The 12,256-nt window shown below is 32.8% G+C and overlaps 1 protein-coding gene across 3 annotated transcripts in view; it reads left to right on the top strand.

Moving 5' to 3' along the window:
• The window catches only part of LOC136972622 (D-ribitol-5-phosphate cytidylyltransferase-like), a 77,450-nt gene that overhangs the window by 33,227 nt on the left and 31,967 nt on the right, over nt 1-12,256 (top strand). For all 3 annotated transcript variants that reach the window (XM_067267208.1, XM_067267209.1, XM_067267207.1), the window contains exon 5: nt 1,713-1,862. In XM_067267208.1, coding sequence (XP_067123309.1) covers nt 1,713-1,862 — 150 coding nt within the window. The remainder of the gene's footprint in view (nt 1-1,712; nt 1,863-12,256) is intronic.

Raw genomic sequence — 12,256 nt, 5'->3', positions numbered from 1 at the left:
TAATTAATATAAACAATTTTTGTAATATTCCATCATTACAATTATCTGAAATTTCAAAATATGTTTTAAAGTAATTTTTGTTTTTTCATATATAATAGTAAATGTATTTATGTTTTATTTATGCAAATATTGAATATAAATTATTGTATTTTTAATTAGTTATATTATTTTTTAAATAATAGTAGCATTTAATTAGTTGAATTTTGTTCTAACTGACAATATCTTGAATGTAATCAAGATGAAAGTTGTTTATTACGCTTTTCAATAATATTTTCTTTATGCATTATATTCCATTATATTCTATATGCATATATAACTTCTTTGGAAAGATCAATAATTTAGAACTATTTATTAATAAACTTTTAAGAAACAAAAATTTATAAATTTATGTAATAACTTGCAGTTGATTTAAATGAATATTTAGTTCACTTATTAATAAATCAGTTACTGCTTTCAAATGTTTTTATATTACTTATTAGATTTGAAGTAAAATTGCATTAAAATTGAATGTTTTACTAATAAAAACTTTAATATAAAAATTAAAATTCTAAATATTTCATATTATATACACTCAATTCTGTTTTTACATGATAGATAACTTCCTGAAAAATCTGTATAAAAATATCATGTAAAAAAAGATACTGTCATATGGAAAATGGGAGATTTGTTCTAGACTTTATAAACAAGTAAAAGTAATACTATAAACCAATTAATATAATATAATGTATTTAAATAAAATATTTCAGTTTTAGTTAATAAATCGGAGCAAGGATTTATTAATTGTAACATATCAGCAAAATTTAACAAATTTATAGCATTCATTCACATTTTATTTTTATTCCACTTTTTCAATTAAACACCCAAAATATCTCTAGATTTTAACACCAGATGGCATCCAAAAACTGTTTTATATTGAAGGGGATAAGTCAATGCAATACATTGATGATCTGTCAAGGAGGGGGTGTTGCAGCTGGAAAACTGGCCTTTATTTAGGTTCCAGTGAAAAAACCAATATGTAACAGCCTAAAGTGCAAATTCAAAGAAATTTTTTTAGGGCAGTTTTCTAAAAAAGGAATTATATATTTTTTCTTAGAATTAAAATTCAATAGAGATTTTAAAAAGGCATATTTAATTTTTAATAAAGCCTTTTCAAGGTTACAATTATGAATATGAGTTTATTACTAATTATCAATTACTAATTATATGAGTTTGTCACACACTGGGGCCTTTATTAAAACATACAATGTTTTTCAGGGTACATTTTGGCCTTTCAGACCCTCTTCAGCTGGTTATTATTTGTTGAATCATGTTAGATCAAAAAAAAAATTATGTAAAAAAGAGAATTGAATTTTTCCCAGTGTGTGTTAAATCAAAATTGAGTTTTAAATAAAAAACCATATAAACAATAGAATTGGGTTTATATTGTTTTCCTCAGAAAATATTTTAGATGATCATCTTGCAATGTTAGCTGGTTGCTACTAGAAATTTACTTAAAAACCTCCAATTAATGACATCAAAACACTCAAGAGCATAATAATTCATGGTCAATCATCTTTGTAAATAATAATAATAAATAATTTTAACTGGCCAGAGAAAATATGGTTGATTGACTCTATCTAAAACTAGTTGGGAGAGAACACTGTTATAATTATAAATCTGTATTCAAAATATTATATGTAGTATATACATATTTCAAGATATTTAATTTTTAGGCAGCTGGTGTAATAAGACCACTAGTTTCAACAGTAATTTCGCAAGATGAAGAAAAGCTTTTAGATGTAGTTTTGGATAGAACAAAATACTATGCAAGTGAAATGCCTCAAGCCTTTACTTTTAATATGATACTAGATGCATATTCTAAGGTTAGTATTATTTAAATTTTTTAAGAACTATTTTAAATATAAAAACATTTGCAAAAAGAAAGTTCAATATATAAAAATTTTAAGTCTAATTTTAATTTATTTAATGTTTTTTAAGTTTATTTATTAGAATTTTATTTTTGTATTTAAGAATTATAATTTTAACTTTAATATTATCATAATAAAGCATGCAATGCCATTACTGCTTATATCTACATCATTTTGTTATCCCAGAGAATTTGTAACCTAGCAAGTTTTTTCTATCATTTTATTATAAAATAGAAATGAATTCATTCACTTGAAACAGTTTTTATCTATCCTGAAAAGTTTGTTTTTTGGCATTTACAATATTATGGCATTGTTGAGTAAACCAGAGTTTTTTAACGTTAATGCCAATGTAAGTTGGCCAGGACCAAAGGAAACTGTCTACTTAACTGACAATGTCATACGTATACAATGTTATACGTATGACGACTTATTTGGACTCAACTGTAAAATAGATTAACATCTGCATGTTTCATTATATAAATTTTAATAATATCTTATTTTAATAATATGAATTACATTTTAAATTTATTAAATGTTTTTTTTCAACATTTTTGATTTCTACATAATAAAGTTTATCCAAATTTGATAATATTTGGTTCAATGGAATTAATTAATGCACCTTTAACAGTGGGTGAAATTTCATAATGGTGATGTTTTTGATCCTACAAGTTAACATTGACATTCCACTTTCAACTCTCCATGCCTTTAAGCATGGACAGTTGAAAGTGGAATGCCAATGTTGGAAAGTTGATGAGATAAGATACTGGAATTTCACTTTCTGTCCAGTGTGCCGTTTTCTGTGAAGATGCCACTGTTCCACTGTTAAAGGTGCATCGATTGATTCAGCTGCGTAATCACAGTACCATCCTTATATAAGTATTTGGTTCAAGTATGTATATATATATATGTAGGCTGTTTTTTTCAACCTCCAATGGTCCATAAAAAAAAAGACAAGAGTAAATAACAAAATGAATTTATTACCAAAAGTTAGGTACAAACATGGTTACTTTTCGACTTAATCACCGTTGAGGCATTTGTCATATCTGTGGATGAGCTTTTCCATTCCCTCTTCATAGAATGTTGCCGCCAGTGAATGGAGATGGCCTTAATGATGTTTTGAAGATCGTCATCAGTCTCAAACCTCTGCCCTCCTTGCCATGTTTTCAGTTCAGGAAAGAGGTGGAAGTCTTCACACATTAAAAAGTTCCAATGGGTGGAAGTCTTCACCTCCTTTAAACACCCAGCATATAGCCTCGATTTGGCACCTAGTGACTTCCACTTCTTTCCTAAACAGTAAAAGTGGCTAAGAGTGCAGAGGTTTGAGACTAAAGACGATCTTCAAAACAATGTTAGGGCCCATTTCAAGTCATTGGCGGCAACATTCTATGAAGAGAGGATAGAAAAGCTTATCCACAGATATGACAAATGCCTCAATCTTCACGGTGATTATATCAAAAAGTAACCATGTCTGTACTGTACCTAACTTTTGGTAATAAATTTTTTTATTTATTCTTGTCATTTTTTTATGGACCATTGGAGCTTGAAAAATACCACCCTCATATATCTTGTGGAACTGAGGTTTCAATAATTATTTATGAAAAATTTGGACTTAAACAAATTTTTCTTTAGTCAATCACATTTTCTTAATGTAATTATCATGTTTATAAAATTATCTTTTTTTAATTATTGTATTCTTTTGATATAATATATACTGTAAGAATATTTAGTTGAATATGTTATTTTATATTGATGAAACTTTGTTTTCAATGGAATGTTATTAAATCATGAATTATAAGAAAACATTAAGTATAATGATAAAATTAGTAATGGTAATACTCACTTTAAATTTAGATATATGAACTAAATATATAAACAGTTGAACTTGTAATAATGGCTGTCTTTAAACCATTTTTCAGGAACTTTTCTTTTCTGAAATGCATACAAAAGAATCTCTAAATAATGGTCACCCCCCTAAACAGTGGCCATTTTTCATGTTCTTGTCAGTGGCCATGTCCAGAGGTTTGACTATATTAGTATAAATCACTACAGTTTATTTGTGAAAATCAAATATTTAATACTTGTTATATTACAATACTCAAACTAAAATATAAATTGAATTTAAGTTTTCTGAAGAAAAAATATCCATAAATTAAGCACTACCCAAAAAACCAATATCCAGTAAGACTATTATAAGAAACTACAAAAGCAAACATTTGTACCCACATGGAACATCATCATCAGACTAAAAGACGTTCACAGTTCAAATGCAACTGTTAAAACAAACAGTTCAAACAAAATAATTATTTAGGATATCCATCCATTATTAGATATGCCATCCATATGCTAAAAGGGAAATGATGTAAAATAGAGGGAAGAGGAGGGTTGTAAGACTAAACATTGTAGAACAACTTTCACATGGGGAAGGAGTCTACTTCTGTAAAGTTGATGGCTACATATTTTCTTGCTGCATTGTAAATTTTGAACTGTTCTAAATATTTCAGCCATTCTTTGTGGGAGGCGTGCTCAGTTGAAAGGTACTTCAGTGTTGGGGTTGGTGGTGAAGGTTGTTAATGCTGTGGTGGCAAGCCTTTTAATGATGGCAGTCTGATATTCTATGAGTCAGGTGTTTAAAGGTTGTCCTGAAGCACCCATTGTGAGTATGTTGACTTACGGGGAAAAAAATTCTTATTCCCTCATCAGGGATGAACTAGGAGCTCTCATGTATGCGGGTGTGATTTAAGAGGCAGAGAATACTAAGTGCTTTTACAAAACTGTTTATTGGTTAAAAGTGCTTACATCAGATTTTAATAAATCCAAATAGTAGGAAGAAGTCACAAAGTTCCCTCTATCTATGTTGTAAGTCCTTTCATTGGTAATGATGTATAGCCCCAGGGTAGCAGTGACTTGTAAAAGGTCCAATCTGATTTATTTCTGGGATCCTTTTTAAGAAGGCAGTGACATGGTGGAGTAGACCAAATGGAATTGCTGTCCCCCGTGTCTTTCAACATGGAGTTTTTATACCTTTTTTTGTTCCAAAATTTTTCATTGGTTGAGCTTCTCTTTCCTCGCTCCTAGATTGGTCTCTCTCACCTGTCTCCAGGTGTAAAAATGAGACCAGTTCGGATCATGAGGAAGGTCTGCCTGGGATGGTTTATCTGACACCATCCTTCCTTCTTGTCATTGTATAATAGTGAAGGTGTCAAGATTCAGTGTCACCATCTCGACACAGGTAAACTTGACACCTCACAGAATCAGTTGTTTCTCCATGTCACATGAAAAATGTTTTTATAAAATTTTCATGCTCTTTTTAAGTCCAACCTATTTCTAGAGCCTCACACATGTATTATAAGTTGTGGTTGGCTCTGTTATCCATAATGGGAATAGCATATTCACCAGGTGGATGAACATATCTGGATAGTCTTTAGATTGTGGAGGAGGGTAAAAATGAGGGCCTTCTTTTGAAAGCTAAGCAGAAGTTATTATTTTTAGCAATCTCCTTGTAAAGGGTTGCCAGTCTTTTGTTGTAACAGCTTAATATATGGAGTTACAGAAGCAATTATTGGGCATAACAGTAGTGGTGGAGGAATGAAAATGAATTAGACATTTGATGGTGTTGGACATTCAAATTTCAAATGTTTTCTTTTAAAAAAATTTTTTTCTTTCATTATCTAATTAAGTGTGTCTGCATTGTTTGGTATAATGTTGGGTCAAATATAGCTTGCCATGTCTTTGAGATTTGTTCTTCATCTTTAAAACTGATAGATAGACCCTGGTAGTCTGCTTTAAATATTTCCAATGCTTCTATATTTTTAAGCTGTTTATATGGCATATTCATCGTGTATGATGAATATGCCATATAAACAGCTTAAAAATTGCCTTGAAACTGCCTCTAATGATTATGTTTTGTTTAATTGATTGAAAGTGTTCTATTATTTTTGAAACATCACTTTCAGTATTCTAAAATACACTTGTTACTTGTAAATTCAGTGATGTTAATAAAGCAAAGGTCAAAATGAATAAAAATACACTCTTCACAGCAATGATTGTTCATTAAATAAATAAAACTGTCTTTCAGTGTTAAAATTGTTTAACAATGTTGAAATTAGCATTTCATCTACTGATATGATTTGTTTGCCCACTAATGATTATTAAGATAGCTTAAATATCTTAAGTGTTTTATCTTGTAATACTAGTAACACAGTGTTTAATGAGTAGTATAGACAAATCTTGCACCAACATCTTCAATGCGTTATTTTTCTGAAACCTAAAATTTTTCAAGCATTTGTTTTCTGAGTTTCATGTTTTTCATAAAATGGAGTTATTTATATCAAAATAGATTTTACAGTTATTAATTTATTACTGTATCATCAACATATTTACACTCGTTAAGGAAATTCCTTAAAATTTAGTTCAAATTACTTTTTTTAGCATGAAGTTTTTTAGAATCATTGAGTGCTTTCATGCTATTTTATCATCATAAGACAACTTGAGAAATAAAATCAGCAAGAAACCCAATTCTTATATCTCTAGTCCAGTGGTTCCAAAACTTTGACAGGTTGCAGACCCTTTTAGTAATTAATAAACTGCAATAAGCAAGAAACAAGAAAATTAACATCCAGGCGTTAAGTGTTTAGTGCACACTTAACGCCTGGATGTTAATTTTCTCATTTCTTGCTTATTCAGAGATCCCCGTGAAGTCCACCATCCTTATGATTTACTTTTAAGATGAATTCTGGACAACAGACATCCTTTTTTACGATGTTAAATCTGAATAAACTGCAATAACAATAAGTAACTGAGGCATCTTATATTATTATTTGACAGTTTTCAATTGTATTAATTTGAAAAATTTTGGTAAAATAATAGAATTAATAAATTATAAAATTAATAAAAAGAATTAACTTACTTATTTGTTTAAAAAATTCATTAAAATATAACATTTTAATATAAGTTATAATATACAAATTTATCACATTTCATTTAAAGCTTAATATAGCTTGTAGTGTATTGGAATCATGGAGAGATCCGGACTTAGTGTTGATAAGGATACTAAGGGCCGCACAAAAAAATAGATCACACGATAAGCAATTCTAAACAACCATTTTATGATACTGAAGTTCATGTAAAATACACAGATCTAACCTTCCTTCCATTGGCACTAGCATAACACTAACTAGGGGTTTAACACCCTATAACTCTAATATACTAATTACTATGAATAACAATGATACTTAAACTTAGGGTTGCCAACATTTGCCAACTATTCACCTGGAGGATTGCCCCCCCCAAAATAAACAGTCACAATATTTTATTTATTCAACAATTATATTATCATATACGAGTACAGTATATATGTTACCGGCAAAACCCGATTTTACACCAAACTAGTTTTGCCTAGGCCAAACTAGTTTGGCGTAAGCGTGTCAGGCCAAACTAGTTTAGAATTATTATTCAAGTATATTAATGGTTAAATATATTAATGGGTGGATTAAAGTGTACTAGGTAACCCCAATGGCAGCGCTTCCGACTGTTCGTGCTTCCAACGGACTCCTCCTGGAGGGGAGCCACTGGCAGGCCGCTCAGTGTTTAACGTCACTAGTTATTGATTCACAGTAGTTCTTGAATAAAAGCAAACAAAAGTATATAAAAGTATATAGTATATAAAAGAAACAGTATCAACAGTAAAATATCAATTAGATGAATAAATATTGTTCATCTAATTAATTGCCTTTTAATTTTATTTTAACCATTAATATACTTGAATAATAATTCTAAACTAGTTTGGCCTGACACGCTTACGCCAAACTAGTTTGGCGTAAAATTAGGTTTTGCCGGTAACATATATATTTATATATAGTATTACACAATTAACAATCCAACATTATTTTATATAGTAAGTGTAATTGTAATGCTTCTTATTTCTCAAAATTATATTTTTTTTCTGATTTTGCTACTTGCAATAATTTTTTTTTGGTCATGTTGAAATAAATAAGAATGAAAAGCTTTAAAGCTCATGTCGAAATTAATTCGAATGCCTAACTCTGCTTTAGCGAGCTCCACTCGCATTCTACTTCTATCATTTCTTCAAGAAGATTCCATTATAGAAAAAATTCTTTCCACAAATGCATTGCTTACAGGTATGCTTAGAACTTTGCCAACAATTTGTTTGATTTCAATCACATCAAGGGTCTTAAAAATAGACACCCATATTTTTTCTGTTGATAACTCCTCATTTCAAAGTTTTTTTAAATTGTTATTTTGAATTAAAATTATTTTGTCATATAGAATATCTTCATTATAGTAATAAGCATTAAAACTTTATCACAAAAAAGGATATTTTAAAAAATTACTTCTACAGACAATTTCAATTTTTACTTAGAAATAAATAAATTCATTTATTATAAAGGAGACTAACAAAAATTTATTTGAAAAACACAAATATTTGTTTTATTTGGGTCTCTAATTAATAAAAAACAACGAAACACCGTTTTAAAGTACATTTTTATTCAAATAATATATTTATAAATAATATGTAGCCAAAAACACAGCCAAGTCAAATTTCTGTAGCCCAGAAAGTAGCCAATGCACCAAATGATATTTTTTATGCCAAACTGATAAAAGGATAGCCAAATTTTGCACAAAATAGCCAAATCTGGCAACGCTGTCTATGGTAGTGAAATATGGCGACCCTTCCAGTAATCTTGATGACATGAGTGTTTAGTAATGAAATGTAGATGGCGCTTATCGTAATGATGATTTTGTATGCAAATTTTCAACAGAAGTTTTCGATCTGGAAATATGAGGAATAATGTGAATGTTACAGAATAATTAACAAACCGATTTTAAATTTTAATATTAAAGAATAATAAGTAAAACATTGATATTCCTGGTGAAATTACTAGTAAAACTGGAGACTGGATAAATGTCACCAAAACTGGAGTCTCCAGGCGAAAATGACACGGTTGGTAACCCTACTTAAACTAACAAAGATATTTACAATATTTACAGTGATGATTGCTTGTTGGTATCCATTAATACACACCTATCGTTACTATTGGACAATTAATAAAGAAAACACCAAAATAACCTCAGATACAGGTTATTTCCTTAACCTTCTTCAATATCCATGAAGGTCTCTGGACTTAATGATCAATGGTTTCCTGATGCACATGGATTATCTTCTCAAACAAAAAGTCTGATATAGTGTCCTATCTTCCAAGTCATAGATGATGACCTTTCTCGCTGTCATTCTCTTGGTCTGGGACTCGAGAGTCTTCACCAAGCTTAGTCCAGAAGGGAAAAGGTGTTCCGCATGTGTCGTGCATGTGTTTTTAAGTTTGCTGCCATCCAGGATCTCCAGCCTTAGTCACATGGTGTCATGACAACCAATCCCAAACAAGCAGGCAGCAGTTGCCAAAGGTGGCATGTAACAAATGAAAAAAATTACAAATAGCTTAGTAACACGACAAAAGGTAGAAAACCTGATACGAATGACTACAAAGTACCAAATATATATACAAAAGCTGGGAAACAATAGTGACGGAGCACTACAAGCTTTACATAATATTTTTAAATATTTGCTAAGTGATAAAATGACAGTGTGGTGTTCATGCAAGTGGTACAGTACAGTCTGTGAACGAAAAGTACAGAAAGGACTCTATGACAATTATAACAATATTCACAGTTCCTTTATTTCACTTTGAACAAAAAAGGTTATATAAGGAATCCCAACTGATTTTGTGATAATTTACAATCCGGCTTGATTTATACAAAGAACTCTTTGTTCCAAACAAAGCATGATGGTATCTCTTTCCTGATCGCATGACAATTAATTTCTAGTAAGTGCGTAACTAAACCTAACTTAATTCTAACTTAAATCTACTTAATACTAAGGAAAATAATGAGGGATATAGGATAGTGGTGTAAGGTGTGAAGCGCAATAGGAATACACAGACACGTGAATTCAATTAAAACAAATTTAATTTCGCGATTAATAATATATACAAATAAGTTCTTTGTGGATTCCCTCAGTCCAACTTCTCTTGTTGTCCGATTGTAACAATAAAACCCGCGCGATTCTTAACTAACTTAAACCTAAAAGGATAGAAAAGTATAAAAGTAGGAAGTGAGAAGAATTGATAGGATAGTGGGGTACCCTTGTTCTCGCTGAACTCCGATTCCGGCTGGTGGTTTATTCTGCGTATCTCTGGGTTCGTCAACGTTGTAAAAATACCTTTTAGGATAATTTCTTGTCAGTGTCTTTGACTCTACGGTCCGGATCCTCACCTCACGGCTCTCTATTCGGCCCTCGTAGAATTCCGTCTCACGAGCTCGCCGTTCTCGTCCGTGCTTCCTCGTGTCCGGCCGGAGAAAAAGTGACTCTTCGATGACCCAGATTTTACTCGTCCTCCACTCGAACTCTTTGTTCCACACGACCCCCTGGTGGGTGGGGAGTGGGAAGCCCGCGTTCCCAGAAGCCAGAACAATGGACAAAGGAAATTAGAAAGAAGGGTTAAGAAGGAGAGAAAATTATTAAAACTAATTAAATCTAAAATTCATATGTACAAAAATATGGCGTACAGCCACATACGCCCCATCGGAAAGGCTCAAAGTCCATGATGGAGTTTGTAGTAATCTACTCTCCTTTTCCGAAGGTGGTATCGACCCTCGCTTGCGGGAACAGCTTGATGCTCGTCATCCGATTCAAGGGGATTCTCTGGTGATGCATCGTCTTCTTGCCGCCTGATAGGTATCATCGGCTGTCTCCTGTACTGTAATGCAATCTCATCACCTCCATCATCATCAGACATATCCGGGGAATCATTGTTGTTGGGTCGGTAATGGTTTCGACCTTTATATACAGCATATGAATAATATGGTTTCAAACGATCGAAATGCACAATACAATTTTTCTTTCCATCACTACCACCCAACTCTGCGGTTACTGGACCTAAAATTCTCGTAATACGGAAAGGACCCGAATACTTAGGGGAAAATTTTCCGAACTTCCTACCCTGGTGCTTGCGTAACAGCCACACTCTCTCACCAACACTAAAGCCACGCCCTTTCCTTTTTATATTGCACCGCTCCCTATTCTTTAAGTTGTTTTGCCTGCTCCGTGAATAAGCCAAGTTACGAACAGTGTTCAATTTTTCTAACAGCTCCCTCCGATAATCATGCAAATTATGGTGGGCCGGCACGCCCGTCGGAAAGACCTGAGGTAACCTGGGGTCAAAACCGAAGAGAAGGAAGGCAGGGGATTCGCCGGTGGATGCATGAGTGGCGTTATTATAAGCAAACACTGCCTGAGCAAGATGCTCATCCCACTTCCCATTACTTCCTCTGGAGATCCGAGCTATAATACTACATATAGACTTATTAAACCGCTCACAAACCGAGTTCGCACACGGACGGTAAGCAGTAGTGATTTTATGTTTGATACGGAGTATGCCACATAATTCCTGAAACGTGGAAGAAGTGAAATTAGCCCTCCGGTCTGAGATAATAATTTCGGGGCAACCGTAATGGCATATCACATGCTGGAATATGGCGTCTGCTACGTTCTTTGCAGTCTGGTCCTTAATAGGAATTGCTTCAGAATACCTGGTGAAAACGTCAATAATAGATAGAATGTACCGATTTCCGCTGGGAGTAACCATGAGTGGGCCGACTATATCTATAGCTACCTTCTGAAAAGGGAAGCCAGCTAACTCTGTTTCTTGGAACGGCTCCTTTCCCTTGTGTAAATTAAACCTCTGACATGTCCTACACACCCTCACTACCGATCGGACTACCGATTGTAGACCCCGTATGTAGTAATGCCTGTCAACGGTATTACAAGTCTTCTCTATGCCCAAGTGCCCCCCAAGGCCCGACTCATGGAACGCTCTAACAACCTCTTCACCCATTTTCTGACCTACACATATCCGCTTCCAGTTATATAGGCCATATCTTCCCGGTTTAATGTGGACCAACACACCTCCTTCCAACTGGAATTCTGGCTGGACACCCTTTCCGGCAAGACCCTGATGCATGTTCCTTTGAGCCTTCGCAAGACCTAGTTTCATTTTTTTTTAAAAATCGTCTTCCATTTGTGATTCCACTACTCTATGGTGGAAACTGGGACTATGCACATCTAAACACTGGTTGACCAAGTTAGGTCTCTCTCCGCAACATATCGGGCGTGACAAAAGGTCGGCCACCGGATTGTGTTTACCCCTAACATGAGCTATCGTAACATCGTAATTCGTCAATTCTAAGGCCCATCTCATTAATCTGTCGTTGTGATTATTCATACTCCTCAAGTAAGATAAGGGCTTATGATCCGAATATACAGAAACTTCGTGACC

Source organism: Centruroides vittatus, unplaced genomic scaffold (assembly GCF_030686945.1).
Source record: "Centruroides vittatus isolate TY-2023 unplaced genomic scaffold, ASM3068694v2 contig_299, whole genome shotgun sequence".
NCBI classification, from domain to species: Eukaryota; Metazoa; Arthropoda; class Arachnida; order Scorpiones; family Buthidae; genus Centruroides; species Centruroides vittatus.
Note: the sequence above shows the minus strand (reverse complement) of the source record. Positions and strands in the feature narration are given on the sequence as shown.